The 20,359-nt window shown below is 37.0% G+C and overlaps 10 protein-coding genes across 11 annotated transcripts; 5 read left to right on the forward strand and 5 right to left on the reverse strand.

Annotated features, from left to right (window-relative positions):
• Gasu_03050 (bifunctional acetyl-CoA carboxylase/biotin carboxylase) lies at window positions 1–7,738 on the reverse strand. The gene is made up of 5 exons (XM_005708993.1): window positions 7,601–7,738; window positions 5,800–7,539; window positions 5,113–5,751; window positions 3,164–5,050; window positions 1–3,102 (listed from the first exon to the last, which is right to left on the reverse strand). Exons 1-5 carry the CDS (start codon window positions 7,703–7,705, stop codon window positions 25–27), a joined length of 7,449 nt encoding a protein of 2,482 aa, XP_005709050.1. The 5' UTR covers window positions 7,706–7,738; the 3' UTR covers window positions 1–24.
• Window positions 7,739–7,863: 125 nt separating this feature from the next.
• Window positions 7,864–8,538, reverse strand: Gasu_03060 (uncharacterized protein). The gene is made up of 3 exons (XM_005708994.1): window positions 8,398–8,538; window positions 8,157–8,344; window positions 7,864–8,082 (listed from the first exon to the last, which is right to left on the reverse strand). Exons 1-3 carry the CDS (start codon window positions 8,510–8,512, stop codon window positions 7,984–7,986), a joined length of 402 nt encoding a protein of 133 aa, XP_005709051.1. The 5' UTR covers window positions 8,513–8,538; the 3' UTR covers window positions 7,864–7,983.
• Window positions 8,539–8,548: 10 nt separating this feature from the next.
• Gasu_03070 (AP2-associated kinase) lies at window positions 8,549–9,506 on the forward strand. The gene is made up of 2 exons (XM_005708995.1): window positions 8,549–9,283; window positions 9,332–9,506. Exons 1-2 carry the CDS (start codon window positions 8,555–8,557, stop codon window positions 9,416–9,418), a joined length of 816 nt encoding a protein of 271 aa, XP_005709052.1. The 5' UTR covers window positions 8,549–8,554; the 3' UTR covers window positions 9,419–9,506.
• A 357-nt stretch (window positions 9,507–9,863) lies between these two features.
• Window positions 9,864–11,728, reverse strand: Gasu_03080 (cysteinyl-tRNA synthetase). Its single transcript, XM_005708996.1, has one exon. The coding sequence runs from the start codon at window positions 11,618–11,620 to the stop codon at window positions 9,890–9,892; it is 1,731 nt and encodes a 576-aa protein (XP_005709053.1). The 5' UTR covers window positions 11,621–11,728; the 3' UTR covers window positions 9,864–9,889.
• Window positions 11,729–11,738: 10 nt separating this feature from the next.
• On the forward strand, window positions 11,739–15,074 carry Gasu_03090 (uncharacterized protein). Its single transcript, XM_005708997.1, has one exon. It carries the CDS (start codon window positions 11,770–11,772, stop codon window positions 14,923–14,925), a length of 3,156 nt encoding a protein of 1,051 aa, XP_005709054.1. The 5' UTR covers window positions 11,739–11,769; the 3' UTR covers window positions 14,926–15,074.
• A 14-nt stretch (window positions 15,075–15,088) lies between these two features.
• Gasu_03100 (metal ion (Mn2+/Co2+) transporter, MIT family) lies at window positions 15,089–16,384 on the forward strand. The gene is made up of 3 exons (XM_005708998.1): window positions 15,089–15,892; window positions 15,961–16,119; window positions 16,189–16,384. Exons 1-3 carry the CDS (start codon window positions 15,185–15,187, stop codon window positions 16,348–16,350), a joined length of 1,029 nt encoding a protein of 342 aa, XP_005709055.1. The 5' UTR covers window positions 15,089–15,184; the 3' UTR covers window positions 16,351–16,384.
• A 4-nt stretch (window positions 16,385–16,388) lies between these two features.
• On the forward strand, window positions 16,389–17,559 carry Gasu_03110 (hypothetical protein). Of its 2 annotated transcripts, XM_005709000.1 has the most exons (4): window positions 16,389–17,102; window positions 17,175–17,333; window positions 17,380–17,469; window positions 17,523–17,559. In XM_005709000.1, exons 1-4 carry the CDS (start codon window positions 16,398–16,400, stop codon window positions 17,529–17,531), a joined length of 963 nt encoding a protein of 320 aa, XP_005709057.1. In that variant the 5' UTR covers window positions 16,389–16,397; the 3' UTR covers window positions 17,532–17,559. The 2 variants fall into 2 exon arrangements, with proteins under 2 accessions (XP_005709057.1, XP_005709056.1); XM_005708999.1 differs by lacking the exon at window positions 17,523–17,559 and having other exon boundaries at window positions 17,175–17,519.
• A 4-nt stretch (window positions 17,560–17,563) lies between these two features.
• On the reverse strand, window positions 17,564–18,308 carry Gasu_03120 (uncharacterized protein). Its single transcript, XM_005709001.1, has 4 exons — window positions 18,215–18,308; window positions 18,039–18,167; window positions 17,884–17,979; window positions 17,564–17,834 (listed from the first exon to the last, which is right to left on the reverse strand). The coding sequence occupies exons 1-4, from the start codon at window positions 18,219–18,221 to the stop codon at window positions 17,686–17,688; spliced, it is 381 nt and encodes a 126-aa protein (XP_005709058.1). The 5' UTR covers window positions 18,222–18,308; the 3' UTR covers window positions 17,564–17,685.
• Window positions 18,309–18,328: 20 nt separating this feature from the next.
• Window positions 18,329–19,059, forward strand: Gasu_03130 (formate acetyltransferase activating enzyme). Its single transcript, XM_005709002.1, has 2 exons — window positions 18,329–18,353; window positions 18,407–19,059. The coding sequence occupies exons 1-2, from the start codon at window positions 18,340–18,342 to the stop codon at window positions 19,020–19,022; spliced, it is 630 nt and encodes a 209-aa protein (XP_005709059.1). The 5' UTR covers window positions 18,329–18,339; the 3' UTR covers window positions 19,023–19,059.
• A 4-nt stretch (window positions 19,060–19,063) lies between these two features.
• Window positions 19,064–20,228, reverse strand: Gasu_03140 (6-phosphofructokinase). Its single transcript, XM_005709003.1, has 2 exons — window positions 19,759–20,228; window positions 19,064–19,711 (listed from the first exon to the last, which is right to left on the reverse strand). Exons 1-2 carry the CDS (start codon window positions 20,137–20,139, stop codon window positions 19,088–19,090), a joined length of 1,005 nt encoding a protein of 334 aa, XP_005709060.1. The 5' UTR covers window positions 20,140–20,228; the 3' UTR covers window positions 19,064–19,087.
• Window positions 20,229–20,359: the final 131 nt, after the last annotated feature.

Consider the following 20,359-nt stretch of genomic DNA (forward strand, 5'->3'; position numbering starts at 1 on the left):
CAATCCCTTTGTTTCTTTATTTCTTTATGGTGCATCCCAACGATATCCAAAACGACTCAATAGGCCTTTAGCTAAACTGGTAGGAGCGGTCAACGTATTCGATATTCTATTGGATGAATTATCTCCGTGTTCAACGAGATTGTTGTTTGAACCACTTGTCAGGTCTTCTTGTTCCTTTCTATTATTAAAGTTGACAGTCTTTTTAAGCTCTTCCAATCGAGACTCCAACGCTGCAATCATTCCTTGTCTTCTATAAAAGTCATTTTCATTTCTTAACAACAAGTCGACGCCTTCCAAAAGAGCTTCAAAGTGTACAGATCCATATTGTATCACATGTGAAACCATCCATTCCATTTGTAACTTTTTGATTTTCTTTGTCAACATTTCTTCATCCTCATCCAACCATTGAACAACCCACTGATCATCCTCATCAAATACCTGATTAATAGCTTCCAACTCATTCTCTTGAGTATTCATTACAGATTCTTTCCTGATTTCTTCTTCTTGTACAACATTTCTATACTGTGCAGCCCACTTTTTCAATAACAAAGTACATTCCTCATGATTCAAGGAAGCATTGGCTTGCATCATCCATTTTCGAACAGAATCTTCAGCTAATCTTCTTTGTAACCTCCAGAAGAAGAATGAACGAGCCTCTTTCCAAGGAACAATCTTTCGAATGGCCTTCTTTGCCAACATCCTACCAGGAGTGTCGTGTAAATCAGCAAATGTCAAAGCAATTCGTCGATAAATAGGCATCAATTCTGATTCCCTTACACGAATGGCTGCTAATATTTGTTGTCTTTTATCATTTCCTCCTATTTGAGATAATCGTGGAGAAGTAGCATTATTCGTTGTTGAAGAAGATTCTTCGTGACTCAATGGGAGTTGCAATTCCTGATCTAAGGCTTGCAATTGTGGGTCCAATCTGTGCATCGTTTTCAACAATTCCCTTTTGCGATATTTTACATCAATAGTTCCTTCAGGTTCTAAGACACCACCTCGTGAAGTTTCATCTGCATACATTTCAATATGTTGTGAATTAATCTTTGTATCCAGAACAACCCAAGCTCCACCTCTCAATTCTCCATATGGTAATATATAAACAAATACGGGTTGTGAGTAAGTTCTCAAAGCATCCACTATCATGCTTCCATATTTCAATATTTCATCATACATGTCACGCATACCGCCACTAAAACCTCTCCAATTGGCTAAAATAAATAAAGGAAGTCCTTCTCTATTCATATCTCTAATGGCTTGAGCCGTCTTAAAAGCAGAGTCTGGATACCAAACTTGACCCGCTTGTATAATCACTTTCTCAGTTGTTTCTGGAGAAGCAGGATCAGCTGGATATACTTTCTCCATCGTTCTTGTTTCTGGAACAATAACACCCACAGGAATTCCACCTAAACGTGCTCTACCACATATAACAGTTTTGGCCCAACCAGACATTGCTTCCATCCAACTTCCACGATCAAAAAAGCCACCAATAAAACAAGTCTTTGAAGTTATTGTATTGGTACTCCATGAAGACATTCCACTAACAGACTCAAATTCCACTTCGTCAGGAGAACCAGAATGCAAAGACTCCATTCCTGCAATCAGATATCTCGGATCATAAGGTGACTTGGATGGTTGGAAAGATATCTCTCTATGAACAGGATCCATGGGTTCAATAATAGGTAACTTGTCATATCTTTTTTGAGGCACAAAACTAAGCCATTCCAAAATATTATCCACACCTGCCAAGTCATCTTTCACTACTCGTTGAGAAACTCCGTTTTTGAACATCACTCGAATACCTCCCAATTGTTCATTACTTACATAAACATCATGACCCAAAACTTTGTTCAAAGCTGAAAATCCAGTAAGTATAATAGGAGCAGCATTCTCTTTCTGAATAACTCGCTCTCCTAATCGCACCAAATATGCACCAATTCCAACACTACGAGCAGTTACATAAGTTATCGTAAAAGTTTGTTCATATGCTGCACTCGTTTCACCAGCAATCCAACCTGAACCAACCAAATTCTCTACTCCTAATCCATCTTCTGAACCTATTATATCTTTGATCATAAACCTTTTACTATCATTCCAATCCACAATAAGGTCGTTATCTTCTGCAATTACTTGAACACTAGAACCAATGTTCTTCAAATCTTCTTCACTAACATAAAAATGACGGAAACCTTTGGAAGGATCTCCTTCATCTACCCAATCTACCTTGAAACATCGACGTACTTCTTCTGCCAGACCGATTCGTGCTCCACTATTGGCTGCAATATAAATTCTAGGAATACCTTCTTGACTAGCTAAATGACTAGCAGCTGCAAATAATCTATCTTCTTCAATACTAAGTGAACCACTCAGATGTGTTATATCACTACCAATAACTATAACATCTCTTCCACCGGGATATTCAGGAGTTCTTAGAATAGCTCTCCAGGCCACCATTCCAATACTATTCTGTCCCGGTTCTCTATGAACAGCCTTTAGAGTTTCATCTTCTTCCAATATTAACTCTGTGAATTCGGCAACTCGGGAAGGAACTTTTTGTCTCTTGAAGCCTTCCAATCGTCGTTCTTGACTATATTTTCTCCATCTTTCCTCCAATGCTTTGGTAAATAAATGACGGAAATCATAAATATACGTAGTTTCCAAAGTTTGTGCCAAAACACGTTTGCGTTGTAATTTATCCATAACTTGATAAGGTTGGTCAACTGCAGTTCCATGTAGATGGCCAGGATTGGAAGGATCTAAAGTCATCAAATGAGTAACGCCTGATAATGGGTCCAACTGCTCTAAATATCCTTCCACTTTCAAAGAATGTCCCGTAGGATTGAATAGAATAAAACGTAAAGGCCAAGCAACCGAAGATTTGTGACTTAATGAATAGGAACGAGCTCTCGAGGCTTTAGCACCATTTGCAGAATGACTAGCATTGCTATTAAGGAAATTGGAATTGCCACCATGTAAAGTATTACGAAACACTTGAACACGGACTTCAACTACAAATACTCGAAGTTTGAAGCATCGAGCTGCATAGCGAAGAAACATGCGACGACAAATGGCTTCCACTTCATCGGAATCGATGGAAACCTAATACAAAAGAAGAATGTAATTAGATATTCAATGAATATGTAAAAAAGTGTACACTTACTGGTGGTAGTACACATAAAAAGATGTGATTAAATTCCGTATATCTGAAACGTCTATCACAACGAGCCATTTCTAAGGCATCCAAAGACTCTGCAAAGCTTCTTTCCGCTTCAGGAATAGAAATGGCCACTTCATTAGGTAACAATAGAGCATCTGCATTCCTAATGAAAGAACGTACAAAGAAGCGAGTATCCATATCCTTATTTTCTGAAAAGTCCAATTTCGATGATCTCTTATCCTGAGCATAAAATACGTGAATAGAATGACTAGGATATGGATATCTCGTAATTTGGAAATTCATCATACGATGAAGTTCCAACTGAAATGCCATTGGAGGATCAATATGTCTATAAATGAGATCCTCAGAATAGTCTGATGAAGAGCGAAATGTATAGTATTGAGGAAAAGTGTCTTCATTCTCGGACAAGAAAACAATAAATGTCACCAACTTGATACCAGCTTTAATCATTCTTTCCTTTCTTTGTGGTGAAGAATGTAATAAATCCTTTAAAGAAAGAGCAAATGGATCAATCGAAGCATTGCTATTATCGAAATGCTGTTGGTCGTTATTGGAAGATTGTTCCACCTCTGAAGATGTTTGAGATAATACATCACGTTTTTTGGGTGATGAAACCAAAGTATCTAGCCAAGGAACACAAAGGGATAATATGTGAACTTGTTGCTCTTCTTCCTTAGATACTTGATTAAACTTTTGATAATTATCGATGACCATATCGATACGATCAACCAAATCTCCAAAGGAAGGAAATATAGCAAACATGCCAAACCGAAAAGGAATTTCTTCGACTTTGCTATCCAATCTCGTAAGATTATCTGCTGAATCATAAGAAGAAATGGCAGCAGCTCGAACTGATCGACTGGAGGAACTATTATCTCCTTGATGAAAGGAAGAGACCCAAGCGCTTCCTGGAGGAAGTAAACGAAATTGCCAAAATGCTGATAAGTAGTCATTCTCTTGCGGTTCAAGAATGGTAAGATTGGAGACTTGATATGCTCTATACGCTCGATGTATATGTAATTCCACAGCAGTTTTCAATAAAGAATAATCATTACAAGTCTTCGATTTTCGAAACAAGGCAATAATAAATGGAAGTAAAATATCCAAATGAGAATCCTGACGATGAAGAACATCTTGTATTGCTTCGTCTCGACTATCGTTTACGTCTACGAGTTGTTCTAATAAGGCCAACAACTTGGATTTGCGTTCTTCTAAGCTAGGCCTTCGAGCTCTTGCAAGTAACAGACGTGCTCTCAAGGCAACATCTGCAAATGGAGGTTTCGAAAAGGTACTCAATTCTATAAGACACTGTTCCAAACCCTTTAAATTACAAAGTGCAGACTCCCAAGGTACCAAAAAGTCTAAAAACCCAAGTATTATTTTGTTCTTCACAGGTAATTTCATATGAGATATTGCTGCATCTACAACATTCGAAAGATCATCTTTATACGACTCTCTCATCTCAAATAAAACATCTTCAGCTCGCTTATTCCTTGAAAAAGGTTTCTCAGTTTCAATATATTTCTGTAGCAGTTCCGAAATTTCTTTCAACGCAAACCAAGTCATTCCATATTCAAAACGACTCAATACTTCCGTAAGTGGAATGACCTTTTGAAGAAATTCGTCCCTTTCCGAGGTTCTCAAACTACTTCGATGTTGGTCCAACAACTGAATCATTTGTTTCACTTTATCCGAAACTCGGTCATCGATACTCATTTCAGAAGGAATTGAGGGGTTTGTGTTTTGTTTCTTTGTCAACTTTTCTGCTAGTAACTGAGGAGCATTTTCAGTTCTAGATTCCATTTTGGGTATTGAAGAGTACTTTACAGTGTCGTTCCAGAGAGACTCCAGAATGTTGCATAGATTATCCTATTCCACAAAAAACAAATTTGGATATATTATTCAAAGGAGATAATGGACTCATTACTTACATATATATGTTTGGGAAGATAAGACACCAATTCTGATACTACTTCATGAATCTCTCCAAATGCTACTTGAGGATTGAATAACAACTCAAGAAACTCTTCCATACAATTCTCGTTTGCATCATAACCATCCATTATCATTTGTATCGAACTCTTGCAAACTCTCAATTTTTGATAAGGTTTATTACTTGGTGCACTCGGAGGTCTCATCGCTGGAAGTTGACCTTGAAAAGGAATGGGTCTTTTTACTTCAGACTCATCATCTAGTTGTAATGTTGCAAGAATCTCTCCAATTTCTACAGATGCACCATCTGATTTGAGTAAATGAACTCGACCACCTGCTGTAGCATATACTGTAATGTACATCTTCATTGCTTCCAATTCTGCAATAGGCGCTTTCACCGAAACTTTGTCATTTTCTTTCACCAAGTAGCGAACCAATTTTCCATTCACATGTGACTTGATTTGCGTAGGATCATTTGCTTTAGGAAACACACATGTCTTTCCATCTAAAGTAAGTCTCGTACAAAGTGCTTCCTCTCTCAAATAAGAAACATGAGAATGACCATCTACCAATAGTAATCGACCTCCATCTGCAAAGTATCTTACTTCGACATCCACTTGAGAACCATTCAGGCTCACCTAAGTCATTCAATGTCATTTGATTCAAGTTTTGTGTTAATGACTTACATTGAAGCTAACTGGTCCCTTTCGGGAAACCAAAAAAGAATAGAGATAATTCTCATATACCAACTCAATAGGAAACTCGATGAGACTCAAATCCTTTGGAGGTAATTGTCCTCGAACCAAACACGAAATATATTCCGATGAGTGTGCTTCCAACATGGCACAAGCTTTACAAACTGCTCCAGCAATTACTGCAAGTTCAGTTGAAGGCTTTTCTGTAATTGCCTTGGATGCTATCAAACCATCCAACCATTCTGTAGTAACACGACAAGCTTTAAAGTCTTCAGACTCTAACAACCGAACGATATATTCTGTAGCTGTTCTTATTTCTCCACGAATACTTAGTTCCTTCAATGCTAATACCATATTACGCCTAGACATTTCTCTATCTTCACCCCAAGCAAATAGATGACCAAACTGAGAATCCGAATATTCATGAACACCTCCACTAGTACCAACCGAAAAGTAACCCCAAACATTAGGAGTATTCCGAAATGCCAATTCTTGAATGGCTCCTGAAGTAGGTTGAAAGCCTTCATCTGGATTCTCCGCAGTGATTCTCACAGCTATAACATGACCATGTGGACTCTTTCTTCTTTCCGGTGCAAAAATGTTCTCTGCATTATTATGATTACTGTTGTTGTCGTTGTTGTTATAAACAAAGGGCTTCCATTGATGAAATGTTCTTAAACTAGGAATATGAGTCAATGGAATTCCCATGGCAATCTGCAATTGTATTGCTGGAAGATTGAGATTCGTTATCCATTCCGTCACTGGATGTTCTACTTGAAGTCGTGGATTGAGTTCCAAAAAATAAAATTCTCCTTCTTCACAAGTTCCATGATATAAATATTCTACAGTCCCAGCACCACAATAACCAACCTCTTTAGCAAGTCGAACAGCTGATTGTTCCATTTCTGACCAAAGACTAGCAACCGCTGCTATAACGGGACCCTCTTCAACCATTTTCTGATGTCTTCTTTGAACGGAACAATCACGTCCATACAATGCAACTGCATTTCCATATTCATCTGCAACAACTTGAACTTCTAAATGCTTAGCACTAGAAACTACTTTCATCATAAAAATAGGACTACCAGGAACTTCACCTTTTACTTGACGATAGGCATTGTTGATTTCATCGACATGATGTGCCATTCGAATACCTTTTCCACCACCGCCTTCTGAAGCTTTCAACATGACTGGATAACCAATTTCATTGGCTACTTGTACTGCTTGAGATTCACTAAAAATGCAAGTTTCTCGAAATATCTCTTCAGGAATACCTTGAGAGCGATAATCGACTGTTACTCCAAAACCTGACCAAGGCACTACAGGAACTCCAACCGACTGTGCTAATAGAGTTGAAGATATCTTATCACCCAAAGCACGCATAGCAGCCGCATTGGGACCTAAAAAAGTTACTCCAACCTGAGATAGACGTTCTGGTAATCGTGGATTCTCTGAAGCATGGCCCCAACCAGCCCAAACTGCATCAACTTGAAACCGTTCTGCAATATCCACAATAAGTTCTACATTGGCATAATTAAAATTATTAGAACCGCCGGGTACTGGGACCAACTGATCTGCTAGTCTCACGTACTCTGCGTTGGCACGAATGTCTTCAGGTGTTGCCATCGACACAAATTCTATCAAACGTTCGTTTCCAAATACTTCATAAAGCCATTTTCTCATAGATCTTATAGCCTTGACAGCTGCGATGCCGTTATTCGCAATCAACACCTAGGTTTATTTGTCAAGGTTCAAAGTGAATGGATGGTTACAAGGACACTCAGAAACCAACCTTTCTAATAACCCTCTTTCCATGACATAGTTCTACATATTCTTCTATTGTATTTTTTGTTTGAATTGGGTATTCTTCTTGGTTTCGTGTAGTATTGAGTTCCATGTGTTTGTCTCTATTCTGTAGTGTTCAACAAGCTTCCAATATTATTCAGTCTTGGAAATATAAAACAGTTGTTTGCTTATTATAGCTATTATTATTATTATGACTATTGGTTCAACCTTATCAATTGTTCTATAAACAAATATAGTTACTTTGATCAGAATAGAGACATAATACACAAGCAAGACAACAATACTTCTTCTTCCAATGGACAAAACAAAAAGGAGGATCCTGAAGAGGGTTGTCTCGTTTTATCCATTTGAGGAACACTACAATCTACACTATTGCTTATTATCTACCTCTTCTACCAAAGGCTTTTCTCTGCAAGTTTCTTCTTCACCTTTTACAAGTTCTCCCAGAGAACGGTCCACAAAAATATTCTTAAAGACCAAATATACATACACTGTTCAACAACCATTCTCCCACTTTAAAATAAGACTTTCAAAAACCTTACCATTTCAATAAAACTCTCCTCCTCTTGACTTGGTTCCAAGTTAGGAGAATCACTCTGCAATAACTTTTCATTTTCTTCCCGTAATTTTGATAAGAAACCTTCCACTTTCAACTTGGTTTCCTGAAAATGGGCAGTTGGTACTTTTTCTGACGTTTCTTGGTGTTGTTTGTTTAAGAACTGTAATTGGTCTATACAATAACCCTAACTATGGAAGCTTCCTATAAAGCCAATAATGACTTGCCTAGTAAAATATGGGGGTTTCCACAGTTTAATAAGGATCTGTCTGTAGAACAAGTAGACTTTTTCTGTTTCTTTCTTTTTTGAGTAAAGGAATCACAACCATTCTTCCACAACATTACTTCATTCGTCTATTGATAATTTGTTTATGCTGCTTTTTGATGTTTCGAGCAGTGAAAAGAGCTTTGTCTGAAGCAGCCAACCTATATGATACTTGTCAAAGTGTTTCATCTTCTTCTTCCAACAAACCCATTGGGCACTCATATCAAGGAACAAGACTTTGTTTCGGTGAAAGAAAAGTTCAAGTTGGGCCTCTTATCGCAGAAGGTGGATTTTCCTTTATTTACAAGGCTACTGATGAAGATTCACTGGAGAAGTTTGCCCTAAAAAGAACTCTGTGTTTGGATAAAGAATCCTTTGACATGGCATATTCAGAAGTACAAGTATTTCAACTCCTTCCACCTCATCGCAATATTGTAAGATATTATGGTTCTCAAACCAAAGACCTTGAAAAGGGAAACAAAGAAATACTGATATTGCTAGAGTTGTGTCAAGGTAAGAGTTTAGCAGAAACTCTATTTTTAAATAGTGCCAAAGTGGAAGAATATTGGTCGGAATCAAAAGTAATTCAAGTATTTCAAGACGCCTGTTCAGCAGTAGCTCACTTACACGCACAGCATCCAACAATATCTCATAGAGATATCAAACTGGAAAATTTACTCAAAAGTACTTTGGACAATTGTTTCAAGTTATGTGACTTTGGAAGTTGTTGTTTCAATTCTACCCAAATCACCAACAGGAAGGAACGTTTTGAACAAGAATATATTCTTCAAAAGCAAAGCACTTTTATGTATCGTGCTCCAGAAATGGTGGATTTGTATGGAAAACAAGTAAGTTTCCATATTTTGATAAAGTCTGATGCTTATGAATACTCTTAGAAGTTGACTGAAAAAGTGGATATATGGGCATTGGGTTGTATTTTGTACATTTTATGTTATAGAAAACATCCCTTTGAAACGGGGTAAGTAGAAAGTCATAATGGAATGAATTGTCCAACTTATGTGGACCACCATCAAGTTCGGCTGTTCAAATATTAAATGGCAAAGTGGATATTCCTTCAGTTCCGACATATTCCGTTGCATTGAGGAAGCTTATTTTGGACATGTTACAAGTTAATCCAGACAAGAGACCAAGTGCAAATGATATTATTTGTGTCTTGAAGTCTTTGCATCAAACTACATCCTCCTCTTCCTTTTCTTGCAGTTCTAGTTCAAACCAGTCTATCCTTCCATTAGGTAAGGAAGAATGTCAGTTGTTCTTATTTCATAATGAATTCCCAAAAGAACCAATAGTTGGATCAGTTGGAGAGGATTGGGCTCACTTTGGTAACGATGAAGATACCAGAGTTGCTGATGAAGAACCAACTTTGATAAACTTGGAGTCTCCAGTATCTTCCAAAGGAGCAGAGAAACATATTTTTGATTTGTTATAATAACCTAAGAAGTTCTGCTGGAATCTTCATGATCAATCAAATATTGCCATTGATAGGAACCATCCTTATTATCTTTCAATTCAATATTTATCTTTTTCAGTTCCACATCTCGAATCATATCGCAAATGTCGAATATCTGTTTTCTCAGTTGTTTATCATCGATAGTCTTATCTTTCAATAGCATTCTTAGTTGCTGACGAAACTTGGCAATGATTTCTATCCATTCAGAATCTCGTGGTGAATGAAACGAGTTGTCCTTATTTGAATGACTTGGCATTTCTAGTCCAAAGATATGAAATAGTTGATGAATATATTGATATGCATCTCTTAATATTCCTAATCGAGTGATAGTCTTGATAGAATGGTTTGTATCCTTTTCCCATTCATCCATCCATCGATGCATATTTCTACATTGAACAAGTATGATTTGAATCACCAAAGGAGTATTTAAATTCATAGCCAAATTATATGCAATTTGTGTTTTCCATTCAACAACTTGTTGCTTGTAGGACATTTCGATTGCTATCATTGTTGGCGATAATGAAATAGGATAATCATCCAATGGTTCATGTTGATGAAGAAAACTACGACAACGTTGATCCCATTCCAATAATCTTTTCCAAGTTTGTTTGGCTTCTTCTATTTGTTCTTTTCCATACTCTACTGGAGACTGATAATGATGTAATAGGCAAAACATTCTAAACTCTGCAGCACTCATGTTGCACAACATTTCTTGTATAGTAATAAAGTTTTTGAGTGACTTGGACATCTTTCTACCTGCAATGGAAAGATGTCCAATATGTAACCAATATCGACACCAGTTTTCTCTTTCAAAATAAGCACAACATTGTGCCAACTCATTTTCGTGATGAGGAAATATCAAATCGATTCCTCCACCATGAATATCCAATTCTGATCCAAATAGAGCGTTGATCATTGCAGAACATTCAACATGCCATCCTGGTCGACCTTTGCAAATCATCCAAGGACTTGGCCATCCTGGTTCATCATCATTGGAACGTTTCCATAATACAAAGTCTCGAACATCACGTTTATGTAGTAAATAATCACTTTCTTGGTCCCAACTTGTCAATGGAGAATGGACACAACGGAAACGACCATATCGGTAAGTTAAACGATCAACGGCAAAGTACACACCACTTGATGTCACATATGCCATTTCATTATCTATCAACTTTTGTATGAATTGAATGATGGATGGAATATGTTGACTAACTGCTAAAATGGCATCTGGAGAACGAACACCTAAAGCTTTCATATCACGAAAAAACTGTTTGGTATATTTACTTGTGATATCCAATACTGTTGTTTGATTCTCACGTGCTTTGTGAATAATCTTATCGTCTATATCGGTTATTCCCAAGGCTAAAAATACACGAAAGTGAAAGTAGTCTTCTAATATTCGACGAATAATATCAAAAGTAACATAAGTCCGAGCGTGTCCTATATGAGCTTCGTCATAAACAGTTGGACCACAAATATACCAAGACAAATAGGAAGATGGAGTGTCTGAAGCATAACAGATAGGTCGTAAGTCATCTTTTCCAGACTCTACAAGACTACTTCGAACAAAAGGTTGCCAATGGAAACTAGTTGGTGAAGGTGAATCGGATGCATTATGTTTGTTTCTAAATTGAGCGGATATTGTCCTTCTAAAAAGAATAGACTTTGGTAAGTAACACCATAATCGTCCACTTGTCTTACCCAACAACATTTTGGAATATCATTTTGTTGGTTGTTTCGTCTTCTTTTTAGACAAATGTTTCATTGGAAGGAGTCGCTGGTTTATGCAAAGGAATCATGAACAGAAAACAAACACAAGACGAGTTCACAAACGTAGCAACTGCCAATTGTATTCCTACTATGGAGTTTTCAGAGAATACTTTCAAGCTTGCTTGTCGTGCCACTGTTGGATTTCTATTGTTATCAGTGTTAGTTTTTACTCAAAAGTTCTATCATTTGGAATATGGCCCTCTTGCCATTATCATGTTCTTATGTAGCATAACGTTTTCAAGTGACCAGTTGGAATTTGGTTTTGTTTCACTAGGTTGCTTGCAAAGTACCGCTTCTCTTCTATTTGGGGCTTCTTTTGGATACATAGCTGCTTGGATATCAGGAAACAGTAACTTGCTTACTGTAGTAAGTGCAGCTATAGGAACTGGACTATTCACAGCTTTGCATCCGTATCAGAAAATCAGTTTCATTACGAGCAACGGAGAAATTTATTTTATTTTCAACCTTTTAGATAGTAAAAAGTCTGCAGATAGTAACATTCTATGGAATACTTTTTATGAGACGATGATAGGAGCCCTATTAGCACATATGACTGCATTGTTAGTATCCATAGCTATTTTCCCAAAGTCTATTCATCGAGAAATGTTTCATTGTCTATCACTTTCATTTGATTATGCCGGTTCAGTACTTTCCAAAGCAGCTACGTTATTACTTCATTGTTTTGCAGAAGGCAATAAGGAACTTATCTCTTTGGAACTTTCACAAGATATGCAACAGCATTGGAATCAAGCAAAGGGCTATTTTGAAAAAGCTCAAGCAATGAGAAAATGTCTTTTATTTGAATGGAATGTTCGGTATCCAACTTCTCAAGAAGCCAATGGAGTATATTTGGAGTCTTTGATGAACGAATGGCAGTCATTCTTGGATACATTACAAGCACTTCAAATACTTGTGACAAAAGGACAAAAACGATATAGCGATGAAATATTATTACAGTGGAAATCTTTTATGGACTGGCTTCAAATATATTTCGCTTGGATGGCATCTAAATGTCATCGTTATTCTATGATATCAGAAATACACAATAACAGACCAAAGCTATTACAACTATGGCAAATAGAGAATACCAAAGAATCTCAAGAATGGTTGCAACCGAATGATTCTCTCTCATTTCGATTTCATCAAGCATTCAGAGAATATTTTCAAGCGGTTTCCAAGAATGAAATATCCAATCTTTCTATTTTTGATCATGGTCCTCTTATGTATTTCATGGTTATTACAAATACATTGAAGGATCATATGGAAATGTTGGATAGAAATCTCAATGAACTTGCTCAAATGGAGCCTTGTTCCGTTTGGCGTCGTTTTCAATTCCAAATAGTATCAACATTGGATGTTCTGGCTTGGCCTTTTTATGGTTGGCTAAATGTATTCAAAGCCATTCCTAAAGGGTGCTTAGAATGGAAGGCACTAGTCAAAAACAATCAGTTCCAATTCTTTCTCAAAAAGTGGTTGGTCAGTTTGAGTATTTTGACATTTCTACTTGCCAGTCCATTTTATGAACAGTTTGCGAATTTCAATGGAGCTTGGTTATGGCTATCATATATTTTGTATATGCAGCCCTCTACAGAAGGTACTCTCATGAATGGAATTGCCAACATATTGGGCGTATTCTTTGCCTGTTTAGCAAGTGCATTGATCATGTTGCGGCCTTCTATAGCCACCAACGGCTATCTATTGGATGCCTATCTAACTGTTATCACTTTTATCACAGTCTTATTTCTTACGAGTCCCATTTCAGAGACTTTATTGACATTTTCCTTCACAGAATATGTTTTAATCCTGTATTATTTCAACCCATATGAGTTTCATGAAACTTGGCGTTATTCTCTGACAAGATTCTTACAAATTTTGTTAGGTATCATTATTGCAGTATTAATGAATACTTGGATACTAACGTTTTCTGCTTTGGAGGAAACAACGTCGTGTCTTTCATCCTTGTTGGAGAAAATGGTGTCTTCTCATGCGATGTTAGGTACCTCTGATTACGTTGTTCTTGAGCATGCCGAGAAGACCTATCATCAACTCAACTTGAACAGCATGTGGAAAGAGTTTTCTTATATTTCCTCGGTATTGGATTCTATTTGTAGTGGTATATTAGAAACGACTGGTGTAAGTGTTGTCTCTAAAGAAATCTTGACAGTTGTACGTGTAGAAGAGGATTTACTGCATCGTCTGAAAGCACTTGTGATTGTTTCTCGTGGATTGCCGTTATTGAAGAATTGTATTCCATTCCATTCCAAATTCTTTTCATTTATGAAAGATGCATTGTCTGAAGATTGGAGCACTTTGTCGCTTTTAACCCAACAATTAACAAGTCTCGTGGAGCACAAGTTAAAACATACCGAAACTTTCCGATGTTCAGAGTTTTTGAAAGATTTAACACAACAAGCTCAGAAACGAATAACTGATGTTGCACAGGAGGTTAGTGTGAACGCAATACAAGGAGTTACTCATAATATATTGACTGGATTGGAAAATTGCATCGATATATGGAGTAACAATCCTCATCATGATATGTCCTCATCATTACCATCAGATAATGATACAAGAGAAGAAGCTCATGATAGAGTTTCCGATTGGCTTTCTTTATTAAGTATTTCAATCATTGAACAATGGAAGAGACATTTTCCTATCCAAGATACGGTCATGACAGATCATTCTCAAGACGTGACACTGAAGTGGATGACTCCCTCCTTGGCAAAGGCATATATAGAAATACTTGAACGAGGAGAAGAGTTGTCGAAAGAGAATGATGCTCATCATTGGTTGGAATGCAAAAAAGCATTCTTAGGTATGAGGCATTTTAAGGGAAAGTTGACAAGGAATCCCTTTGGTAGGTTGCCAAATGGACATCGAAGTATATTATTTCAAAGAATGAAGAAATTGAAAATGAACAAATGTGGTTTGTCACAAGTTTCACAATTGACTCGTATGGAATATCAAACATTTCCAATCATAGAGACAACATGGAATGACAGAGTTCAACTGTGTATCCGAGAATGGAAAAGGGCTCAAGGCATTCTTTATCTCCATTGTATGTATTTGGAATGGCATTTCTTAAAAGGATTGCTTCCTCTTGAAGAAGGACATGAAGTTATTGAGGAACCATTATATATTCTCTATGGAGATGAGTACATTGATTGGTTGGCTAGACTCTTTGCTAGTGCATATTTTATGGAAGGTTTGATTTCTTTGGCAATAGAGTTGACCAGAATTTCTTAAAAATCGTAAATGACAAATATTTCATTCTCTGGAGGAATATTAGAAAAGGATATGTATGATAAGAACAGATGGGTATGTGCAGTATATAAGGGAAGTCTGGAAAAATGAATGTTTGAATGGTCTTCTCATATAAAAAGAAATGTTTATGTAATATTCTTCTGGTTCTTTTGTTTTATTTGTCAACAACATTAAGACACTAAGTCCTTCTCGATCGACAATTATGATTTGATATGTGATTATCCAATATTATTCGGTCGATATGTGTAAACCTTGTACCTTTTTACGTCTACTGAAACAACCAGAGCAGTCTCTGGTTGTTGAAGCTACAAAGTTGCATGTTTCTGGAGAAGAAAGTAAATTGCAGGTGAACCTCACAGAATTATGGTATAGTTTATGTAAAGAGGACAAGTCTCTCACTTTTCAAGACTTTCGAAATGTGGATCCTTTGGTACCTATCCAACCTTTATTTTCTGTTTGGAATGAAGTGTTATGTGTTGTGGTTGGAGATACTCGAGCGCTTCTATATTTGGACAGTTTATTACTTTTTAATAGTTCATCTTGCCCATTTTTGCTGTCGCACGTGGCACAACATTTGCCTAAGAACAGAACGGTGGAATGGGGACATGAGAAACTTCATCCTCGTATTGCTCTTTTAGAAGGATTGGTTAGTGGAATAATATTGTTACTTGAAAAGGAACTGGCAGAATTGGAACCTCAGCTTTTGCATTCTCTGGAAGCCTTACAAACTGCGTATGATTATGACCAGCTTGGTATTTTACGAAAGTGTTCGAGAGACTTGGAAGTGTTGATGAAGAAATGTGATAGTTTCTACAATGAACTGGAGAATGTGCTCCAAGATAGCAAGTTGAGTTTTTGGATATTGGGTAAAGTGGAAGGGGAACTCAATCCTAGTTTTGATTCTGAAAAGTTGGAACAAGTGGAGGCTTTATTAGAACCATATCTTCAGGTAATTGATATATGTTTATCATGAGAAAGAATATCAACTTACATGGAAACTTTTGGTTTGTTTTATAGAATATTCGGATGATAGGTACTCGATGTGCACATCTTGACAAGGCTTCTGTCGATGTTGATCAAGCAATGATGCTGAACTTTGATTTGGTTCGCAATCGTTTCCTAGGTTTTGATCTATTGGGAACTCTGCTATCTTGTGTCATCACATTTGTATCTGTCGTAAGCATATTATTCAAAACTGGATAGATGAAAAAATATTGAGTTTTATTATTTTTTGTATGTATATAGTTTGTGGGATATTTTGGTTTCAATTTGACTATTCCTATCTATAGTGCTAGTAAGGGTAGTCAATACTATTGGTATGGTATTGTTTCTATTTCTTGTGTGGTTATTATGATTTCTTCGTTTGTTTTGGTTCGTTGGATGAGAAATAGTGGTTTAGGTATCTAATCAATGATAAACAAAGAAAATTTTCTTGTAACCATTTTTTTTGTCACATGGAACGACAAGCCATGAATCTTATACTTAGTCGACCCTTTTGTTTATTATGCTTTGGACCTAAAGGAAACTATTTTCCTTTTCAAGCTTCAAAAGAAGAACTTTGTGAACTTATATTCAATGCACCAACTTTGCCTTTGTGGTCCAATGGCTATTCTTCTGAGGAACACAAGTTGACGGTTAGCGACATTTTACGTTTATTACGTCCTTCTTTACCCGAATTGTGTGATGCAACCACCTTTCACTGCTTCTCTCAGTGTCTTTTATTAACTAGGAAGGACCATTTCTTTGCCATCATACTGAGGGATAGACTGTTGCTATTCGTTCACAATTCCCATTCCAGTATTTCAAGTATTTTACAAGAAGCTTTACAATCGTTGCAATATTCAGAAGATGGCAACTCAAAAGATCCTTGTGGGTTTTGCTGGTTAGCACTTTCCTCTCTCATCGTTTGTCAAGCGGAAGACTTGAAAGGAGTGTTCGAAGAGTTGCAACAGCAGAATACTGAGTTGTTACACCGAGTCAAAAGTGTAACCGATTTCATCCATTATAAAGACATTGTGTTACAACGGGAAAGCTTGCAACGTCTATGGATGGAATTGAAAGATTTTGAACAAATATTATTACGTATCTTAAAGATGGCGCATTCTGTTGATTCTTTTTTCAATCCGACTGTCGTCTCTTCAATGCATGCCATTTTAAGAGTAAGTTTTGAACTCCATCTCGCCATATATCTTGCTTATCTCTTACTCACTCACTCTCTAAATGTATTATAGATTATGGATCAAATGGCATCTCATATCCATCAACGAGTGGAAGTTTCCAATCAAACAGAACATTGGCTTATGATGGAATCCGACGCAGTTCAGTCTCAACTATTATCTTTCGATGTTCCTTTGACTTTTTCAGCTGCTTGTTTTCTATTATGCTTTCTTGTAAGTCGTTCAATTCTATATCACACTTATTGCTAACTAGTCCCAGTTTTTTGCCTTTACAGGAATGAATACTGGTATACCTATCTACAGTTCTTCACATGCTATCGATTATTGGATTGGAATGGTACTCATTGTGGTAGTCTTTCTTAGTTGTTATGGATGGGTCATGACAAAATGGCTTCGACGTAGTGGTCCTAAACTATCTCCTGGACAAGTGCCTCATTCTTATCATCATCATTCTACTGTAGAAGATACTATATTGTTTTCACAAGTTTCTTCTGGTAGAATATCCTTTTTAAATACTTTGGCTCATTTTGAATAACACACTGAAAATACTTTAACATTTGTATATCTATTTTCTTCTTTCTTTCGTAAAATACACATTTTTGGCAACTTGTTGTAAACACAAAGTGCTTATGACAGAAAATAACAAACAGGTCGTTATACAAACTGGATGTATCGTAGCAGCTAATAACAAACTCGTCAACAAACATACACAAACTATACAGCAACATCAACAATAGTATCATCATCCTGGAAACCAACCAACCTTCTCCATATCCTGCTATTCGTTGTAAATCGAGACAGTCTTCCAAGTTACAAACGCCGATCAAACAAAAGGAATAGAAGAGAGCACACAACGCTCCTTAACCAAGATGATATGAGAACAAGGAAAAGAGAGATGGGAAGACTCAAGTAACTTACCTCCCAATACAGTTCTAGTAGGAGTAGAACGGAAAAACTCCCAACCCAGTTGGGCAATAGAAAATAACAAAATACTGGTGAGAAAAGAAAAGAAACAAGAAAACCCAGGTCCAGCTATATGATTATTATCTTCACAGAAACTGAATGATATGTCGGTCAATATAAGTCATACGAACCTCGCATTATTTATTTATTTAGGAATCAATGGAACCATTACAACATCAATGGAAAGGACGTACTGCATTGATAACTGGAGCAACAGCAGGTATAGGTAGACAAGTATGTGAACAGTTGATTGGATATGGAATTCCTGNGGTTGGAATAGGAAGAAGAAAAGAAAAGCTAGACGAACTTGCTTCTTCTTTAAGAGAAATCAACGGTCGTGCTGCTGAGGATTTGTTTTTAGGAATATCCACTGATATTCGTTCGGAACAAGCCATCAAACAGGCCATGAAACAAATCAACGAGTGGAATGGTAACAAAGGTGTAGATATTCTAGTCAATTCAGCTGGCGTAGGTTACAGTGCCAAATTGATCGACGGAGATACGGAGTCTTGGAGAGAAATGTGGGAAACCAATGTATTGGCACTATCTATTCTTACCAGAGAAGTTATTCAAGACATGAAAAGAAGAAATGTCGATGATGGTATAATTATTCACCTAAGTTCCATGGCAGCTCATCGTCCTATTGCCTTGTCTTTCTATTCCGCTACAAAAGCAGCAGTCAAGATGTTGGGAGACTGTCTTCGTCAGGAACTGAGAGAAGCCCATTCCAATATTCGAGTAGCTATGGTTAGTCCTGGACATGTTGAAACAGAATTTTATGTCCACGTGGGAGGTGAAGAGTTTGCCAATAATTTGTATCGATCGATGAAGTGTTTGGAACCCAAAGATATTGCAGATAGCATTGTTTATATATTATCTTGTCCTAGTTTAGTGGATATTCATGATATATGGATGAGACCTAGAGATATGAAATTCTGAATATATATATATATATCTATATATATATTGCTAGTAAGATATATAGAAATGCTAGAATGTTTTATCTAAGGAGTTTCTCCTGGAAATCCTTTATCCACTGTTTTAGTAGTTTCAAAGGATTCTTCTTCTCGAGAATAAATACAAGGCCCTTGGAAGCCTTTTGGAATATCTCTCGGAGAAAAGTCAGGTTGTCCAGTTGAATTGACCAATCTTGACCACATGCGGTCTCTCAAGTCTACTTGCTTTTGTGCAGTTACTATTTCAGTCATAGGAATATATGCATGTCTTCCATGGATAGGGCCCACAGTAAATCCTGTATATCCTGCAAAGGAGCCATGAACTGCAGAATGAGCCAACAAAGTACAATAAATATTATCTGATGCATTACTAGCAACTGCCCTTATCATATAAGTTGGATCGATATATTTCATACTAACTTCTATTCCTTGTTTCTTAAACGTGGATTCTATCTCTTGATATAAAAAGTGTCCAATATCTCCCAGTTTCTTATTTCCTGAAGCATCCAACTGATCTATCCAATCATGATGGTTACGAACATATTCTTGACCAGCACCTTCTGCAACGACCAATACCATTTTACCTCTTTCTATCAAACACTTGTGAATATATTCAATCAAACCACCTCTTCCATGAATAACAAAAGGTACTTCAGGTATAAGACAACAATCCTAACTACTATGAAAATAGCTATTTCATCCATATGATAAATGCTTACCACTTCTCTACTGGATAAGGAAGCATGCAACGCAATAAATCCACTATTTCTTCCCATCAACTTGACTATACCCACTCCATTAGGAAAACAAGAGACTTCGGTATGTGCAGCATCGATGGCTTTGGAAGCTTCCTGCACAGCAGTATCAAAACCAAAGGACTTGTCAATGATCGGAATATCATTGTCTATTGTTTTAGGAATACTAGCAACTGTAACTTGCAACTTTCTTCTTCTGCATTCTTCACTCAATGTTGCTGCACCTCGAACAGTACCATCTCCTCCAATCACATAAACCTGATTGACTCCATTTTGTACGATGGAGTCCACTATTCTATTCAAGTCAAAACCACCACGTGACGAACCCAATACTGTTCCACCCATCTTGTGAATGTTATCTACCTTTTCAGTTGTCAGTGGAATCCACTCTTTGCTATAGAATCCTCGATATCCTTGTAAAACTCCAAAAATATCAGCAACACCATATTGGTAGCTCAGGCATTCTGTAAGTTCCCTAATCACCGTATTGAGACCTGGACAAAGACCTCCACAAGTCACAATAGCTGCCTTTACTTTCTTTGGTGCAAATACAATTCTTTCTCTT

Source organism: Galdieria sulphuraria (genome assembly GCF_000341285.1).
Source record: "Galdieria sulphuraria unplaced genomic scaffold scaf_1, whole genome shotgun sequence".
In the NCBI taxonomy this organism is placed as follows: Eukaryota; Rhodophyta; class Bangiophyceae; order Galdieriales; family Galdieriaceae; genus Galdieria; species Galdieria sulphuraria.